Source organism: Microtus oregoni, unplaced genomic scaffold, assembly GCF_018167655.1.
Source record: "Microtus oregoni isolate MIOR12 unplaced genomic scaffold, Mior012 000001F_ref0000356, whole genome shotgun sequence".
Lineage (NCBI taxonomy): Eukaryota > Metazoa > Chordata > Mammalia > Rodentia > Cricetidae > Microtus > Microtus oregoni.
In genome coordinates this window covers 91,606,871-91,626,332 of record NW_024543060.1, presented here as the reverse complement: position 1 = coordinate 91,626,332, position 19,462 = coordinate 91,606,871, and the positions used below count along the sequence as shown (strand labels likewise).

Sequence of the window (19,462 nt, the reverse complement as noted above, 5' to 3'; positions counted from 1 at the left end):
ATAGATTGCTTACCAAGCATGGACAAGGACCTGTGTTCGGTTCAGGAGAACACACAGGCACGCACACACACACACAGAGCGAGAGAGAGAGAGAGAGAGAGAGAGAGAGAGAGAGAGAGAAGAGAGCGCGCTTAGAGTAGAATTTGGTTGGTCTAGGTCATCTAGAAAAACCATTGCAGGAAGTCCAGTGGATAAGAATGATGAAATCAAAGGATTAAAAATGATGAATGGGCCAGCATGAATACCAGGCAGATCTCTGCGAGTATTAGGATAGCCTGGTCTACGTAGTGAGTTCCTGGCTAGCCTGGGCTATACAGTGATACTTTGTCTTAAGAAGAGGGGGAGGGGAAGGTTGATTGAGGGACAGAAAAGGAGACAAAAAAGGAAGGAGGGAGAGAGAGAGAGAATGATTGATTGGTGTTATTTTGATTTGGGTTTTGAAAGGAAAGGGGGCAGCCAGGGCTCTTTGGGTGCTGCATAAAGGAAACTCCCCAAAACCAGTCCTTTAGACCCCACACAGTTAAGTACTTAGTGGTATTGTTAGAGGGCTAAGCAGGTAGTTGGTGTGCCATCAGGCAAGTTTAGTATGGCAGGACCCCTCTGAAAGCCAAGTTGATAAAGAGAAAATGGAAGGAACAGAATGCATTCCTGCGGAGTGGCCAGGACTGGCAGCCCAGGCCCCAAATACACGTCTTTTCCTTTTTGAAAAGAAACAATGTTTACATTTGTCTATAATCTTATACAGGTACTAGACTTTTTCCATGATACCTGCTAAATTAAAAAAGATCCCTGATGGAGGAAGGTCATTGGTTAAATAAAAAGAAACTGCTTGGCTCTCATTGGTTAGAAGATAGGTGGGAGGAGTAAACAGAACAGAACGCTGGGAGGAAGAGGAAGTGAGCACAGACGCCTCAGAGAGAGAGACACCATGCCCCGCTCCCGGGCAGACACAGCCATGAAGCTCCGACCCAGGATGGACTAGACTAGGATCTTCCCGGTAAGACCGGTTCTCACAGATTATTAGAGATGGGTTGATCGGGATATCAGAATTAACCAGTAAGGGCTAGAGCTAAAGGGCCAAGCAGTGTTTAAAAGAATACAGTTTCCGTGTAATTATTTTGGGTAAAGCTAGCCGTGGGGGCAGCCGGGTGCCGGGGACGCAGCCCCGCCGCTCATATTACTACAGATCCCCGTTTAACCATGTAGTTTCTAGTAAACAGGTTTTTTTTCTTTCTCTTTTATTTTATCTATTTTTGGGGGGGGGGGATTCGAGACAGGGTCTGTCTGTGTAACAGCCCTAGCTGTCCTGGAACTCGCTCTTGTAGTCCAGGCTGGCCTAGAACTCACAGAGATCCGCCTGCCTCTGCCTCCCGAGTGCTGGGATTAAAGGCGTGCGCCACCAGTTTCAGCTTTTTAAAAATTTGGCGTTAATGCTACAGTTCTCATGGAGTTTCCTATAACCCTAACTGCTCGATGTTTTTAACTTTCAAAACCTTTCATTTATCGTCATCATCATCATCGTTGCTGTTGTTACTATTGTTGTTGTTGCTTATGTTAGATCAGAGGACAGTTGTGGAGTTGATTCTCCCCTTTAACATCTATGTGGGTCCCGGGGGTTGACTTCAGTCTTCAGGGTTTGCAAGGCCGGGCGGTCACTGTCACCCTCAGCTGCTGAGTCATCTGACTGCCCCAGGAAGTGCTAAATTTCAGAAGAAACTGTTCTGGGCTTTGAGATTCAGATCTTTAGGAAGTGTTATTTTGAAGCTCTTGACGTTTGACTGGAACCTTTAGCTTCTCAGTATGTGGGAGACGCTCTACTAAAGGAAAGTAAGTAGCCATTTGGGGTCAGATCCCCTGAATCATTCCTCCTGGTGTGTGTGGCCGCTGCCTTTATTCCATCAGCCTAAATGAATCATGGCTAGACCTACTGTCAGCGGAGATGAAGATGTGTCATCCTGACGAATGTCCCGGAAACCATGGCGACAGGTGGAGCTCATCATCCTCTCATAGGAAGGGAGCAATGTCTGGGTTTGTGGTAAGATCTGCCACAGCACCGCTCATACTGGAGATTAAAGAGATTGGAGTTTCACCTTGTGAGTCTGAGCCTTTGTCTACATGCACGTATGCACGCTGCGTGTGTGCCTGGCATCCGAGGATCCTCTGGGGCTGGCGTTCCAGGTGGTTGTGTGAGCAGCCCTGTTGGAACTGGGTTCTCTGCAAGAGCACCAAGTGCTGTCTGTTAACCATTGAGCCAGGTCTCTAGCCCCAAGCACCTTTGTAAGACATGGGCATGATTCAGAGAACTGTAGTAAATGCTCGTTAAGACCGTGAAACTTAAGCTCAGTAAGCAGTACCTGTGAAGGACCCCGGGCTTTATACCATTCCTCACACAGAACCATTCATTCTCTTGTGACTGAGTTGAATCCTCTCATGGATCTATCCATTGCATTCCTCTCCCCCCTCCCCTTCCACTCCCTCCCTTTCTCCCCTCCTCCCTCCTTCTATTCTTCCCTCCCTCCTTCCCTCCCTCTCTTCTTCCCTCCTTTTCCCTTCCTCCTTCCCTGCCTTCCTCTCTCTCTCTTTCACTTCCTCTCTCCCTCCCTCCCCCCTCTTTTTTGTCATCTTGTCTTACACAGGGTCTCTTCAGGATATGTGCTTAGGGTGGGATTCTTAAGTCATGGGGCTGTAGGGTGTGTGTGCTGTTTCTGTTTTAGTAGATCACGCCATGCTGTCTTCCACTGCTACCACCATTTCTACTTTGGCTGGTAGTGTGTGCGTGTTCACTCTGTTTACACACCAGTTCACATTCATGCGTGGTCTCCAGGGTAGATCAGATTATCGAGTGTCTTAGAGCATCTCACACTTGATTGTGTATGCCAATCACCAGGGATATTAGCAAAAGTGCAGTTTCTGATTTCTATCCCTCCCCCACTCCCTCAGCAGGGTTTCACTACCTATCCCCCGACTGTCCTGGAGCTTACTCTGTAGACCAGCCTGGCCTCAAATTCAAGGAGATCTGCTGCCTTTGCCTCCAGAGTGCTGGGATTAGAGATGTGCGCCACCACATGGGGCTTCTCTCTACTTGAAGTCATCTGTATCTGTGCCTGGTTGTGCAGGCTCATGATCCCAGCTACTCTGGAGAATGAGGCAGGAGGATTACAAATTCAAGGTCTGCCCAGGCAACTGCGACTCTGCCTCAAAATGAAAAAGTAAAACCATGTGGGATGGAATCTCAGAGGGCGAGTGCTTACACAGCATGTACGAAGCCCTATGCTCAGCCCACAGTGCCACAGAAATAAAAGCATTCAAATTGCCTGTAGTAGCTGAAATAGCATAAATGGCATACAGCCTAGTCACTGTTCTGTTGCTGTGAAGGACACCATGACCAAGGCAGCTCTATAAGAAAAGCATTTAATGGCGGGCTTGCTCACATTCCAGAGGGTTAGTCTGTTATTATCAGGGCAGGGCAGCATGGCAGCCCTCAGGCAGGCGTGGTGCTGGAGCAGCTGATCAGGCAAAGAGACACACTGGCCTGACACGGGCCTTTGAAATCTCAAAATTCATCCCACCAGTGACACACCTCCTCCAACAAGGCCAGTCCTACCCGCTGACAGCTCATCAGCTGGGGACTCAGCATCCAGATCTAGGCGCCTATACGGGCATTCTCATTCAGACAACCAGCACATATATACTTTCTATGTCTTTTATATTGTTACGTTTAAGTGACTAAGAGAATTTATTTATTTTGGTGCCGAAACTCGGAGACAAGCACAGTTTAATTCTGAGTCCTTGCCATAGCGATGGGAGCCATGGCTTCTCTTCTCTGGTTTGGATAGAAAGAGGTCTCGCTGTAACCTAGACTGCTGTCTGTCTTTGGTAATCCTCTGCTGTGGCCTGGCCTCCTTCGTGCTGCAACCGCGGGACTGTACCGCTGTGTCCCACAGATGCCATCACTTCATTCCTTCACTGTATCTATTCACTGTAGAACTTCAGAGGCAGCCGAAGACCTCACACGGGCTTCCGTTACACGGAGCATAAAAAATAAAAATGCTTTTATCCAAGATAGCTTGCAAAACGTTTCTACATCTTGCTTGTTTTGTTTTTGATGCAGGATCTCACCCTGTAGTCCTGGCACACTTGGAACTCACTGTGTAGACCAGGCTGGCTTTAACCTCACAGAGACCGCCCTGCCTCTGCCTCCTGAGTGCTGTGGTTAAAGGTGTGCACCACCACATCTGGATTCTGCACTGTATTTTTATTTAAAAAAACAAAAAAAAACGCTTGTATGTCACAAAACCGATCTGTGTCCAACTCAGAGTATGGCTCCTGTGAGTGTATGAAAATCAGTATACGTGTAGTTAATCTAAGTTTTTAAATTTTATTTTTTTCATTGCAGATTGAATCCCTCTCTAGAACTTCTGAATGTTTCTTACCAGTGGGAGTGTTCCCTGTACAGCAAAGCCAATGGCTTAACTTCGGGGAGCGCTGGGACAGCGTAGGCTCTGCTATGCTTGGTGGAACTTGAGTTTGGAGGACACAGGGCTTTCTGTGATGACAACATGACTCACAGCAAAGGAAGATCTGTCACCTGCAAGACAAGTGGCAGCCCCGACAGTGGAGGAGGTTTTGTCAATTGGACTTTAAATCTAAACACCATTCAGTCTGACAAGTTTTTGAACTTACTTCTAAGCATGGTGCCGGTCATCTACCAGAAGAACCAGGACGACAGGCATAAGAAAGCGAACGGCCTTTGGCAGGACGGGCTGTCGGGCGGAGCACAGACCTTCAGCAAGAGGTCAGAGCCACATCTGGACTACCACGAGTTCTCGGAGCAGGCCTTCCACGGCGGCGGCGGTGGGCACGCGCCAGCCAGCTGCAGCCCCAAGTACGACGACTACGCCAGCTATAGCTACTGCGACGGAAGGGAGGCTTCGGAAACCACCGCCATGCTGCAGGACGAAGATCTGTCCAGTGAGGGCGATGATGTTATTGTGGAAACAAACCGGAAGCTCCCGAAGGAGTCCAGCGGCGTCATGGCTCTGCAGATTCTCGTGCCGTTCTTGCTGGCCGGGTTTGGAACAGTTTCTGCCGGCATGGTTTTGGACATAGTACAGGTGAGTTTTCATCTTCAGTTCCGCACACTGTGTGTGTGCCCGCGCTCGCGTGTGCCAGAGGCCAACCGTGGGTGTCTTCCTGTGGCGGGGTCTCTCAGTTCTCTCTGGAACTGACGGACTCAGCTGGCAGCCAGTGACGCTCTAGGGGTCTTGCCTGCTTCTGCCTCCTCAGCATTGGGGTCATGTGCGTGCCACCGTGCTTGGCTCTCCGGGTTTTTAATTGATTGATTGATTCGTTACTTTGAAACAGGAATTTCCACATCATTTTGGCTCTTCTGGAACTCACTGTGTGGACCAGGCTGGCCTTGAACTCACAGAGATCCAGCTGCCTTTGACTCTGCCTCCCAAGTGCTGGGGTTAAAGGCATGTGACATCACATTCTTTTTTTTAAAACATAGGTTCTGAGTATTGAATCTGGGTCCTTATGCGTACTCACCCAAACCCTTCCTCTCCTCCCTTCTCCCCTCCCCTTCTTTCTCTTTTCCTTTCCTCCTCCATTTTCCCCTCTTTCAATAGAGTCTCACTCTACACCTTTGAGCTTGCAGTCTTTCCTGCCTTAGCGCCTCCCCCGAGTGCTGGGATCACAGGTGTGCACACATCTGGCTTGACTTCACGTTTTCTCATTCAGTTGCTTTGCATAGGATAACATCTTTGCAGTGCTGAGAGTGGACCATCACGTGTGGCAGGAGCCTGAGCTGTATCCCCAGCGGTCAAGCATTATCTTCGATTTGACGTATTCCTTGCAAATAAAGTAACTCTTTTACAAACCCCAAAATAAGCCAAGTAAAAGAAAAGCCCAGTCAGCAAGCAGTCTTTTGAAATAGTTTATTTTAAAAGAAAATTTCCATGTGCTCATTGAAATGTGTTCAAACAATGTAGCACTAAAATAAGGACTAACTTCTGATCCTCATCTCCACACCCAAACTGCTGCTCCTCTTTGTCTTCACTCCCTCCTTCACCTCCCCCTCCTCTTCCACCTCTGCCCCTGCCTCCATTTGTGTGTGGTTCTGGAGATGGTGCCCACGGCCTCCTGTATGTCAGGCAGGTTCTCAGTCCCCCAGCTTACGTCCCCAGTCTGTTCCCAGTGCCCAAAACATTTTTTTTTTTTGCGTTTGTATTATTGTATTTAAGACAGGGAAGCAAAGCCAGGCAGGGTGGTGCACGCCCTAATCCCTGTACTCAGGAGCCCAGCCTGGTCTACTTACTGAGTTTTAGGCCAACCAGGGCACAGGGTGAGACCCTGTCTCAGTGACAGAAAAGGAGAAGCAATGTTAGAAGCAGAAGCCCGGGGTCTTTAGAGATGTCCTCGTTCTAAAGAGCGGCTGTTCCTCTTGTCCCCAGCACTGGGAGGTGTTCAGGAACGTGACAGAAGTGTTCATTCTAGTCCCTGCGCTGCTCGGCCTCAAAGGGAACCTGGAAATGACGTTGGCATCCCGACTATCCACCGCAGTAAGTTTTCCCCTGCGTCCCAGAGTGTGTGCCGCTTAGTCCTCCCTTCGGAGAGTCTGTGTGACAGGCGGGTTGCTTTCCTCCATCTGGTGAGTTTCTGGACCTCGGAGTTGTGGGAAATAGTTTTGACTGACACGGTGCCCTGAAAATTCTTGGGGTTCTCTCATGTGGGAATGCAGACCTGCCTTCCCTTATCAGCAAATGCTTGCCCCCGTCGGTGCCAGGCCACACTGGCCATGTTTATCAGTGTGCGATGCATTGTATGTGGGGGTGGTTGGTAGAGTCGAAATTAGAATCCTGTGTATGCTCTTCTCCAATCTGACCCATTAAAATATATACTGCTGACCTTTTCATATCAGTTGATCAACATTAGATACTTTATTGGCTCTATTATTTTGAAAGATAGGGTCTCAGATTTGCTATGTAGACCAGGTTGGCCCTGAACTCACAAGAGATCCTCCTAGCTCTGCCTCCTAAGTGCTGGAATTAAAGGCGTATGCCAACACACAGGGCTACATCTTTTTATAGTATATAACCCCACAATTTGATTTATCATCCACCGTTGAATCTATAAACATAGGGACCAGGGGAATGGCTAAGACGTTGAGAGCTTTTCCTTGGGGGGGACTAGGTTTCCGTTTCTACCGTAACTCCAGTTCCAGGAGATCCGATGCCCTCTTCTGGCCTCCAGGCACCAACCATGTGGTGTGCATTCATGAGGCAAACACTTGGAAATAAAAAAGTGTTTTTTTTTTTTTTTTTTTTTTTAGATAAGTGTCACTCTGTAGCCCTGGCTGGCCTGGGATTCTTTATGTAGCCCAAACTGGTCTTAAGCTCAGAGATCTTCCTGCCTCTGGCTCCCAAGAGCTGGGATTGAAGATATGCACCAGCATTCCCGGCATGACAGTTAATATAAGTGAATGAGAGTGGACAGTCATCTGAAGTCAGAAGAAAGGTAGAGCAGACCAAGGTGTTAAACTGCTTTATCTAGTGGTCCACTTAAAGCTCAGCTGAGACTGCCTGTTTGCCAAGCATGGCTTCACTTGGTACCTGAAGCGGGACGACCTGGACAAATCCCCGAAACAAGGGGTCATTGCTCTGACCGCCATTGTGTGCTTCTGTAAAATCTCACTTGCTTGCCCGCCCCGCCTTGTGGTTTTAGTGTGTAAAATTGCGGGCCGGAGAGATGGCTCAGCTGTTAAAGGCTAGCTAGGCTCACAACCGAAAATACAAGAGATTACAGACTGGACCTGGGACCGGAGCCTTTCAGGAACTGTTCTGGCTTATTCCAGAGATTCCCCGTAGCAGATCATTTCAGCTACCAACGGGGGAGGGGAGAATTAGTGCAGGTCATGTGGTGAAGGCTGACTTGGGAGGGCTGCTTCAGATCACATCTGTGGAGATCACTGATCCCTACACGGAGCTCATCCTTCTGAGCAGGCGCTGTGTAAACTGGAAGCTAAACAAGGGCAGTGAGTCACACCAGGATCTGAGAGGAGGAGACCATTCTGCAAATGTCATTTAATCAGATCGATAATGGTTCCTTTTATTAAAAAAATTTATGTATATGAATATTCTGCTTGACTGTACACGTGTGTGCCTAGTGCCCCCAGAGGCCTGAAGAGGGCCTCGGATTCCTTGGAACTGCAGTTGTAAATGATTGTGAGCAGCCGCATGGGTGCTGGGAATTTAACTGCTTTCTCTGCGAGTGCTGAGACATCCCTCCAGTCCCAATATCAGCTCTCCACACGACGCTGAGACATCCCTCCAGCCCCAATGTCAGCTCTCCACACGACGCTGAGACATCCCTCCAGCCCCAATGTCAGCTCTCCACACGACGCTGAGACATCCCTCCAGTCCCAATATCAGCTCTCCACACGACGCTGAGACATCCCTCCAGTCCCAATGTCAGCTCTCCACACGACGCTGAGACATCCCTCCAGTCCCAATGTCAGCTCTCCACACGACGCTGAGACATCCCTCCAGTCCCAATGTCAGCTCTCCACACGACGCTGAGACATCCCTCCAGTCCCAATGTCAGCTCTCCACACGACGCTGAGACATCCCTCCAGTCCCAATATCAGCTCTCCACACGACGCTGAGACATCCCTCCAGTCCCAATATCAGCTCTCCACACGACGCTGAGACATCCCTCCAGTCCCAATATCAGCTCTCCACACGACGCTGAGACATCCCTCCAGTCCCAATATCAGCTCTCCACACGACGCTGAGACATCCCTCCAGTCCCAATATCAGCTCTCCACACGACGCTGAGACATCCCTCCAGTCCCAATATCAGCTCTGCACACGACGCTGAGACATCCCTCCAGTCCCAATATCAGCTCTCCACACGACGCTGAGACATCCCTCCAGTCCCAATATCAGCTCTGCACACGACGCTGAGACATCCCTCCAGTCCCAATATCAGCTCTCCACACGACGCTGAGACATCCCTCCAGTCCCAATATCAGCTCTCCACACGACGCTGAGACATCCCTCCAGTCCCAATGTCAGCTCTCCACACGACGCTGAGACATCCCTCCAGTCCCAATGTCAGCTCTCCACACGACGCTGAGACATCCCTCCAGTCCCAATGTCAGCTCTCCACACGACGCTGAGACATCCCTCCAGTCCCAATATCAGCTCTGCACACGACGCTGAGACATCCCTCCAGTCCCAATATCAGCTCTCCACACGACGCTGAGACATCCCTCCAGTCCCAATGCTCATCAGCTCTCCACACGACGCTGAGACATCCCTCCAGTCCCAATGCTCATCAGCTCTCCACACGACGCTGAGACATCCCTCCAGTCCCAATATCAGCTCTCCACACGACGCTGAGACATCCCTCCAGTCCCAATATCAGCTCTCCACACGACGCTGAGACATCCCTCCAGTCCCAATATCAGCTCTCCACACGACACTGAGACATCCCTCCAGTCCCAATGCTCCCAGTTGCTGAGACATCCCTCCAGTCCCAATGCTCCCAGTTGCTGAGACATCCCTCCAGTCCCAATATCAGCTCTCCACACGACGCTGAGACATCCCTCCAGTCCCAATATCAGCTCTCCACACGACGCTGAGACATCCCTCCAGTCCCAATATCAGCTCTCCACACGGCGCTGAGACATCCCTCCAGTCCCAATATCAGCTCTCCACACGACGCTGAGACATCCCTCCAGTCCCAATGCTCCCAGTTGCTGAGACATCCCTCCAGTCCCAATATCAGCTCTTCACACGACGCTGAGACATCCCTCCAGTCCCAATATCAGCTCTCCACACGACGCTGAGACATCCCTCCAGTCCCAATATCAGCTCTCCACACGACGCTGAGACATCCCTCCAGTCCCAATATCAGCTCTCCATATGACGCTGAGACATCCCTCCAGTCCCAATATCAGCTCTCCACACGACGCTGAGACATCCCTCCAGTCCCAATATCAGCTCTCCACACGACGCTGAGACATCCCTCCAGTCCCAATATCAGCTCTCCACACGACGCTGAGACATCCCTCCAGTCCCAATATCAGCTCTCCACACGACGCTGAGACATCCCTCCAGTCCCAATATCAGCTCTCCACACGACGCTGAGACATCCCTCCAGTCCCAATGCTCCCAGTTGCTGAGACATCCCTCCAGTCCCAATGCTCCCAGTTGCTGAGACATCCCTCCAGTCCCAATGCTCCCAGTTGCTGAGACATCCCTCCAGTCCCAATGCTCCCAGTTGCTGAGACATCCCTCCAGTCCTAATGCTCCCAGTTGCTGAGACATCCCTCCAGTCCCAATATCAGCTCTCCACACGACGCTGAGACATCCCTCCAGTCCCAATATCAGCTCTCCATACGACGCTGAGACATCCCTCCAGTCCCAATATCAGCTCTCCATACGACGCTGAGACATCCCTCCAGTCCCAATATCAGCTCTCCAGTCCCAATGCTCCCAGTTGCTGAGACATCCCTCCAGTCCCAATGCTCCCAGTTGCTGAGACATCCCTCCAGTCCCAATGCTCCCAGTTGCTGAGACATCCCTCCAGTCCCAATATCAGCTCTCCACACGACGCTGAGACATCCCTCCAGTCCCAATATCAGCTCTCCACACGACGCTGAGACATCCCTCCAGTCCCAATATCAGCTCTCCATACGACGCTGAGACATCCCTCCAGTCCCAATGCTCCCCGTTGCTGAGACATCCCTCCAGTCCCAATATCAGCTCTCCACACGACGCATTCTAATTAGGGATTTGCTGTTGTTTAGATTAGTTTTTCAGACAGGGTCTCTACTGCCTGACTGTCCTAGAACTCACTATGTAGAACTCGGAGAGATCGGCCTGCTTCTGGCCCCCGATTGCTGGGAGCAAAGGCTCTTGTCACCACCGCCTGGCAATTATTTTTCTCTTAAGATCTGAAAGTTCAACCTAACATTTAGAATTCATGATTTTCCTCTGGCGAGGCCACACCTCCTAATCTTCTAACCTTTTCAAATAGTGCCATTCCCTGGTGACTAGGCATTCAAATATGAGTCTAAAAGCAAGACAAAAGAAACAAACAAACAGCAACAACAAAACCCCAGAGAGGTAGAGCTAGGCGTGGGGGTGGGTGGCTGCAAGCACTTAGGAGGCTGAAGCAGAAAGGACACGGATTTAAACGTAGCCGGTGGCACATGACAAGTTCTAGTCCAGCTTGGGTGGCATCATCGGATCCTGTCTCGTGGTAACCAACCAGTCATGGTGGCACATGCCTTTAATACCAGTCCTTGGGCGACAGCTGCAGGTGGATTTTATGAGTTCAAAGCTAGCCTGGTCTACATAGATGTTCCAGGACAGCCATAGTGAGACCCTATCTCAAAAAAAGGAAGAAAAGAAGGAAAACCAGCCAACCTCTCCACACACCTCCTCACCACAATGATGATAGAAAACCAATATGTAAGAGGAACTGTACATTTATTTAAAAGGATTACATGGACAGAAGGTCCTTATTCTTGTACTCTGTAAAACAGTGCTGGCATTGTAGAACTTGCTAATAGCCAGTCGCTGTTTGCAGAGATAGCAGTTATTTTTCTGGAAACTTCTGGAATAAAAAGTGTGCTTGGAAGAGGAGGAAAGAAGTGTGCTTCTTTCACGGTGTGAGATGATTAAAATCTGTTATTCCAGTTTTGAAAAGATTCTGACCTGGTACTGATACATGAGTATGAATTCATGCTTTTCCTTCCTCTTCTTTTACTCTGTGTTTGTATTTTCAAACCCAAGGTTTAAGGATCCGTTCTTTTCTCAAGTCATGATATGATATAATAAATACATTTAAAACTCTTAAGGTCAAAAAAAAAAATAAGTTACAGGGGCTGGGAAGATAGCCCAGCGGACAGAGTGGCTGCCTTGCAAGTGTGGGGATCTGTTGTGGTCCAGAACCTGATGCTTACAAAAGCCAGAGGTGGCGCTACATGGTTGTCATCCCAGTATTGGGGAGGCAGAGACAGGTGCAGGCCTGTGAGACAGCTGGGCTGGAAAACTAAGGGGAGGACCCCTGGGGTGCCCTCTGCACGAGCTTGTATGCACAATACAGATGTGCACCCGCACACACAAAAATCATGCATACACCGCACAACACTATTTTTAAAAACAATCGAATAATGAAATTCTGATAAATGGTTAAATTTTAAATTTACTACTTATTCATTACTCCAGTACCTTATTATTTAATCGTGACCTTGACTGACATGCTGAATTTCGGTGCAGCTGCTGGGTCACCTGGCACCCAGCTGGAATGTGTGTTTGTTGTATCCCCAGCCTTTGCTTTTAAGAAGGAAAAGCAAAAAGCATATGTGGGTTGTTTTCATTTTTAACTGTGGTTTTGAGGAAGACCATGAGGATTGCCTAGACCTGAGTCCAGGAGGCGTCTTCCAGGAGAAACTGAGGGAGAGGTCTTGGAAGCGTTGGAGGAGGAAGACTGTGTTACTGGAAGGGAGCAGAGAGGCGGCTCCTGTTTCACTTGAGCAAAGCGGACTTTGTTCTGATAAATACGGCTACGACCACAGGCATTGAAGCAACTTGGTCCCTTTGCCAGGAGTGACGTTTTGGTTCAGTTACCTCAGAGAAATTGATCGAGAAGTATTTGTTGTTCTTGAGCCTTGTCCAGCATTGTTTAGACTCATAATGGATTAGCTGTGCTGTTCTGTTTTAAATAGGCCCTGCTGTAGGGAATCCAGTTAAAAAAAGAATATATTTTAAATAAGATTTTCTGTCTTTAATCCACATGTTAATATTGTCTCATAAAGGTGAATCTAGTAGTCTCTTTGCGGGGTGGGTATCAAGGCAGTGTGCTGGCTAGTTTTATGTCGATTTGACATAAGCTAGAGTTATCTGAAAGAAGGGAACCTCTGTATGTGTGTGTGAGTGTCTGTGTGGAGGCGTGCCGTGTGTATGAGGCATGAGTATGTATTTGTATGTGTGTCTTTGTGGAGGCGTGCCGTGTGTATGTGGCATGTGTGTGTATGTGTCTGTGTGGAGGCATGCTGAGTGTATGTGGGTGTCCTTGGAAGCCAGAAGAGTGTGTCTTATTTGCCTGATGTGCGTGCTGGGAACTGAACTCTGATCTTCTATATCATGTGCTCCTAACTGCTGAGCCATCATCTCTCAGCCCAAGATGGGTGTTCCTTGTCTCTCTCTTTCTTTCCTTCTTTCTTTTTTTTCTTTTCTTTTTGAAACAGGTTTTCTCTGTGTAGGACTGGCTGTCCTGCAATTCTCTCTGTAAACCAATCAATCCTTGAACTCAGAGATCTGCCTTGGCCTCCCAAGTGCTAGGATTAAAGGCACGTGCCACCGCCACAGCCAGGCTAAAGTGGGTGTTTCTTAAAATAGGGTCTTTTAATGTCAGCACCAGCAGCCTGTTAGAAACATAAATTTTGGACCATTCCACAACCACTGAACCAATATAAACTAGTAATTTGTTTTAAAATAGACACTCTAGGGGGCTGGAGAGATGGCTCAGAGTTTAAGAGCACTGATTGTTCTTCCAGAGGTCCTGAGTTCAATTCCCAGCAACCACATGGTGGCTAACAACCACCTGCAATGAGATCTGCTGCCCTCTTCTGGTGTGCAGACGTACATGCAGACAGAATACTGTATACAAAATAAATAAATAAATAAATCTTTTTTAAAAATAGACTCTGGGGACTGGAGAGATGGAGCAGCTCTCACAAGCATTTGCTGTTCTTGCAGAGGACCTGAGTTAGATTCCCAGGGCCCTTATGGTGCTTTACAACTATATGGAACTCCAATTTCAGGGGAATATGACACCCTCCTCTGACTTCTTTGAGGGCTCATCTATGTGTGGACAGCAAAACCTTCACACATATAAAATAAATCTAACAAGTAAACTCCCCAGAGGTTTGTACGATGTACTGTTAAGGTCTGAGAAGCCTTGTGTTAAACGACACTGGAGTCCCTAGGGTTGGGGCCAGGTGAGAGAGGGGAAATCCTAGAAGACAAGGTTGGGGAGCTAGCTGTCCAGGGCCAGCCGACAGAAGGTCTTGTGGCCTGCTGTAAGGACTTTGGCTACACTGTAAGTTGGGGCCCACTGGAAGGAGTAATGTGACCTAACAGGTGCTGAGAGAGGGAAAGTTAGTCTTTCCCAGGGAGGAGGCTCCTAACTGGTTATTCAGTACCAAGTGGTCAGCCCTAGAAACACAGGCATCCAGGCAACACTGAAGGGATTTAGGGAGCTGTGTTTCCGTGTTTGTTTATTGAACCTTGTGTGCGCTGTATCACCTTTACTCACCCTTGTGCAGATTTTTAAAAAGCTTTAAAAATTTATTTATTTAGTGTATTGTTTGAGTGTAAGCAGGCGCATACTGTGTGTGGGGGGTTTGGGGGTGTGGGTATGTGTGCGTGTGTGTGTGGGGGGGTGGGTGGTGAGGACAACTTGCAGGAGTCGTCCCCCCTCCTCTTGTCTTCCACTGTGTGGCTTCTAGGAACTAGGCTTTGCCTGCCGTGTTGGACAGTGAGCGCCTTCACTGCTGAGCCATCCCACTGGCTCCAGATGTTTTTATAACATTTGAAAATCTTCCACGGCAGATGATGGATAATTAAAACCTAACTCAGTGTGATGTATTTACAAGTGTGTGTTTATGTATTGCTAATGATTTTTCCATTGCTTTCCAAACTACTACATGACAAAACTTGGAAAATTTGGATGTATATATTTTTTTAAATCCTGAGTAGTTGAGAAAATTGTGTAGATTACACAGCAGTAGACTATGTGAAGACTAGCCTTATTTAGGACAGTGTTCTTCCATTTGCCAGAAAAAAATATATATGTGGAGGTATACCATCAAAAATCTATGAACTGAATGCTAATAGTTATTGCTAATATTGTCATGATTCAAATATAGATTATGTACACTTGAACGATTTGTTTATATCCTCTTCTTTGGCAAGTGACTCTTTGAATTATATTTGTTTTGTGCTATGGAATTATGCACAAACAGCTCAAAATTATAGCATTATTTCTATTGGGCTTCAATTCAAATTTGGCATGGGAGGATGATAATTGATGTAGTCATAACATCTGCCAGTAGATGGGTGACTGTAACTTGTTGTCTAAAACAGTTTTCCCATCTTGGCCAAGCCAGATAGCATGTTGGTGTAAGTTTGGAATTGTTCTGAACACAGGCTGTACACAGTAGATTTTTGTTTTGTTTTGTTTTGTTTTGTTTTTTGACTTGACAAGACAAGGTTTTGCTGTAGCTTTGGGGCCTGTCCTGAAACTAGCTCTTTAGCTCTTGTAGACCCAGCAGGTCTCAAACTCACAGAGATTCGCCTGCCTCTGTTTCCTGAATGCTGGGATGAAAGGCGTGTGCCACCACCACCTCGCCTTGTTTTTGTTTTTTGAGACAGGGTTTCTCTCTGTAGCCCTGGCTGTCCTGGAACTCACTCTGTAGACTGGACTGACTTCAAACTCACAGAGATCCTCCATCTTCTTTCTCATGAGTACTGGGATCAAAACCATGTGCCATCAGCTCCTGGCACACATAGTAGGTTTGCTAAAGGTGTGTTTGTGCTTAAAGATTCGGGTTTAGCTTAAATAGAACCAATAACAGAGCGATGCTGATATTCCCCTCACCAGGTAAATGTTGGGAAGATGGACTCGCCCATTGAGAAGTGGAATCTGATCATTGGCAACCTGGCTTTAAAGCAGGTATGTGGCACATTTATTTATAGATCTTGGGGGTGAAATTCACTGTTTGTTTCATGATGCAAGAAAGCAATAACTTAGTACCCCAAAAGGTGATGGAATCAGTTGATGCCCATGGCCTTTGAAAGTCTTCTGTTTCTAGAAACTGGTCAACTTCTTCCAAGTTGTAAAAAAAGTTTACAAGTACACCATAGCTTAGTAGAAATATTTATATAAATATTTTAAGAATTCATTGTTTAAGTACTGTCTTAGTTACTGTCCTAATTGCTATGAAGAGGCATCATGACCACAACAACTCTTATAAAGTAAGCATTTAACTGGGGCTGCTTACAGTTTTAGAAGGTTAGTCCATGATCATCGTGGCTGGAGGCAGACAGGGATGGCACTTTAGCAGTAGCTGAGAACTTTGCATCCTGATCCAAAGGCAGAGACAGAGACTGGAACAGGCAAGGGCTTCTGAAACCTCAGTGTCCTTTCCCAGCTGACTCCCATCTCTAGCCCCGTCTTTATTATTTTCGAGACAGACTTCTGGTGTTGCTGAGGCTGGCCTTAAACTCAGAATCCTCCCGCTTCAGTTTCTGAGGCGTGCCATCATGCCCTGCTCTTTGTGTTCCGTTTGTATTAGTTTTAGTTTTTTGTTTTTGTGAGACAATGTCACTCTGTTTCTCAGTCTGATCTCAAACTCCCGGCTCTACAGGACACGGCATCTGCCTTCTCCAGGATTTCTAAGTATATTAGTTGCTTAATTATACTGAGCTTTTTTCTGGATATTGTGGTCACCCAGTTGTTTATGTTGATTTTCCCTAGTTAATGTTGCCATTGTTAATATTAGTAAATCCATTCCCTTACCAGTAACATATGGAATGAACCAGGAATTATAGAGCTATAGCTCTTGGTACTCTAAGGTGTGTCTTCTGTAAGAGAAGTCCTAACTCTTCAGTAATGACTCCAGCCGCCACGAGTAACTCTTTAGCTCCTGTGAGCAGCCGGAGGATATACTAGTTTTAATGTTAGCTCAGCTAGGCTGTAAGAGTGAACACATGGTTGTGGAATGTAATTTCCTGCATTGTCTTTCAAGGATAAAAGAGTTCCTGAGATAGAGGCCTTTTCATGTCTGTGCAGTTGCCTCTAAGTTTGTAGGACTGGAACAAGAAAATCTGAGCCCTGACCTTGCCGCTAACATAAACCAGCTGTAGAGCCCTCGCTGATTTACACAACTGTTGTTGGCTTCAGTCTGTTTCTTCAGTGCTAGTATTTTGTTAGAAATGTCTAAGAACCTTTCAGCGTGACCATGTAGGAACCCAGGCAGGGTGGTAAAGACACTGGCAAATGGCTAGGGAGGGATGTCAGTCAGTGGCAGACTACCTGCCTAACATGCAAGAAGTTTGTCCTACCCAGTAACAACAAGACAAAACCAAGACCTTCCAAATATTTATAAATCAATAGAGTGCTATAACAAATCAAGAAACTGAGAATCGTTGATTTAAACACTGAACACTCTGAAGCCGTGGCTGCCGTGAGTGGTCTGTTCAAGTCCCCATAACTGTCCCCACCTCAGCCTGCAGCACACTGTCCTCCCGTCATCTCTACCCTCCCTCGCCGTCCTCTTTCCTGAAACTGTTGGTTAGGATGGTTGCCAGAGGTCCCCAGGAATTTGCCAATCCTAGTTGCTAAAATTCAATGCCTCTTTGGCTTCCTCCTCCAAGGATACATGATAAATGGGGGACTTGGGCAGAGCCATCATGATACCACAGGTGATCACCGGTGAGGTGGTGGTTGTTGGGACTGGTTGCCACAGACAGAAGGAAGAGGAGAAGATGGCGGCTGTGTGTTGGGTTTGGGGAATGGCGATTTTCTCCCTGAGCTCCACCAGCATTGCTTGTGACGGAGAAGATGAACGTGGAGGTGCTGGTTAAGGTCAGACTGGAGGGCCTGAAGATGGCTCAGCAGTTAAGCGCTCAAGCCATTCTTCCAGAGAACTGGAGTGTGGGTCCCGGCACCCACATAGGGTGGCTCACAGCCATCTCTAACGTCAGCTCCAGGGGTTCTCTCAGCATCTGTGAGTTTGAGGTCAGTCTGGTCTACAAAGTGAGTTCCAGGGCCACATTGTGAAACTGTCTCAACAACAACAACACAAACAAAAACAGTGTGGTCCTGAAGGCCACACGTGTTGACGCAGGTCAGGGCAATTTGAAAGCCCACTGTCTGAAGTGGTCTGAAGTGGAATTTACGCCCTGGCAATGCTGCAGTAGGCACGGGCAGCCCGTATACGGCGGCTCTGTTGAACTTGTCCACATTGGGTTTCATGGTCTGAGTTGATGAAGCCGACTGACCAGGTCTCTTCCTCAAGAGGGCACCGGATATTAAAACTAAAATCCAGTAGCCTCTTTAAAATGAAGGTGGTTCAGTTGCCATACACGGCACTTCTTCGGACTATTTTGTATGCAGCGATTGACTAATGAAAATTTAATGTTTTAAAAATTACCCACCTGGATTTTACAAAAACCGCCGGTAGGTCCAGGCCACAGTGGTTGGATTCTTAGCAGCCGTGGCAGCGATCGTTCTGGGCTGGATTCCAGAAGGGAAGTATTACCTCAGCCATTCCATACTTCTGTGCTCCAGCAGCGTGGCCACCGCCTTCATTGCATCTCTTCTGCAGGGTGAGTGCAGCTCTAAGTCTCCCCTTGGCAGCTTTTGTCTTTTAATAAAAGGATCGACTTCCCAGGATACTGACTTTTTCTTTTAAATTCTATTTCTTTTACATCCTGTGTGCAGCCTCTCCGCATCATACTCCTCTCCTGTCCCTCTCCCCCATACCCCCACCCCCAGCCCCCAATCCCCTCCTTTTCTATCTCCATCCAGGAAAGGGCAGGTCTCCTATGGATATCAACAATACATGGCATATCAGGTTGCGGTAGGACTAAGTATCTCCCAGGTATGAAGGCTGGGCAAGGCGACCCAGTATGAGAAGTAGGGTCCCAAAAGCCAGTAAAAGCCCCTGTTCCATAAGAGGACCAAGCTACACAACTGTCACATATAAGCAGTGTGCATAGGTCAGTCCCATGCGGTCTTCCCCGTTGTCGGCTCACTACGAAGCCCTCTGAGCCCAGGTTAGCTGATTGTGTGAGCCTTCCCTTGGAGTCCTTGACCCCTCTGGCTCCTATGCTCCTCTCTCCTCCTCCTCTTCTGCAGGATTCCCAGACTCAGCCTGATGTTTGTCTGTGGGTCTCTACGTCCGCCTCCAGGATGTGTGACTGTTAAATATTTGTTCATGATGAAAATGACAGAAAATATCCACATAAGCTTTAAATAATCTTAGTTCAGATGTATTTTTATGTTACTACTTATTTATATTTATTTATTTATTTGGTTTTTCAAGACAGGGTTTCTTTGTGTAGCCCTGGCTCTGTAGACCAGGCTGGTCTCAAACTCACTGAGATCTACTTGCCTCTGCCTCCCAAGTGCTGGGATTAAAGCCATGTGCCACCACCGCCCTATTTATTTAAATATTTATAAACACTGTAGAAAGCAGGCTTTTTGAGGTTGTTCCCTTTGCCAGGCACCCTGGCTCAGTCTTCAGTCAGGCAGTCCAGTGTTCCCGTTTTCCCAAAGACTTAAGAAAGACCTTCCTGGAAACCACACAGGGGACTTTCCGGCCTGTCGCAAGAATTCCAGAAATTCTGTTTCAAAAGCAATCCCTCATCTAAATTCT

The 19,462-nt window shown here is 47.7% G+C and overlaps 1 protein-coding gene across 3 annotated transcripts in view; it reads left to right on the top strand.

Moving 5' to 3' along the window:
* The window catches only part of Slc41a2 (solute carrier family 41 member 2), a 76,110-nt gene that overhangs the window by 18,563 nt on the left and 38,085 nt on the right, over nt 1–19,462 (top strand). For 2 of the 3 annotated variants that reach the window (XM_041665105.1, XM_041665113.1), the window contains exons 2-5: nt 4,397–5,114; nt 6,456–6,563; nt 15,682–15,753; nt 18,266–18,410. In XM_041665105.1, the coding sequence (XP_041521039.1) occupies nt 4,560–5,114; nt 6,456–6,563; nt 15,682–15,753; nt 18,266–18,410 (880 nt within the window). In that variant the 5' untranslated portion in view covers nt 4,397–4,559. Of the gene's footprint in view, nt 1–791; nt 803–4,396; nt 5,115–6,455; nt 6,564–15,681; nt 15,754–18,265; nt 18,411–19,462 lie in introns of those variants that run through there. The other variant, XM_041665121.1, reaches the window with a different exon arrangement.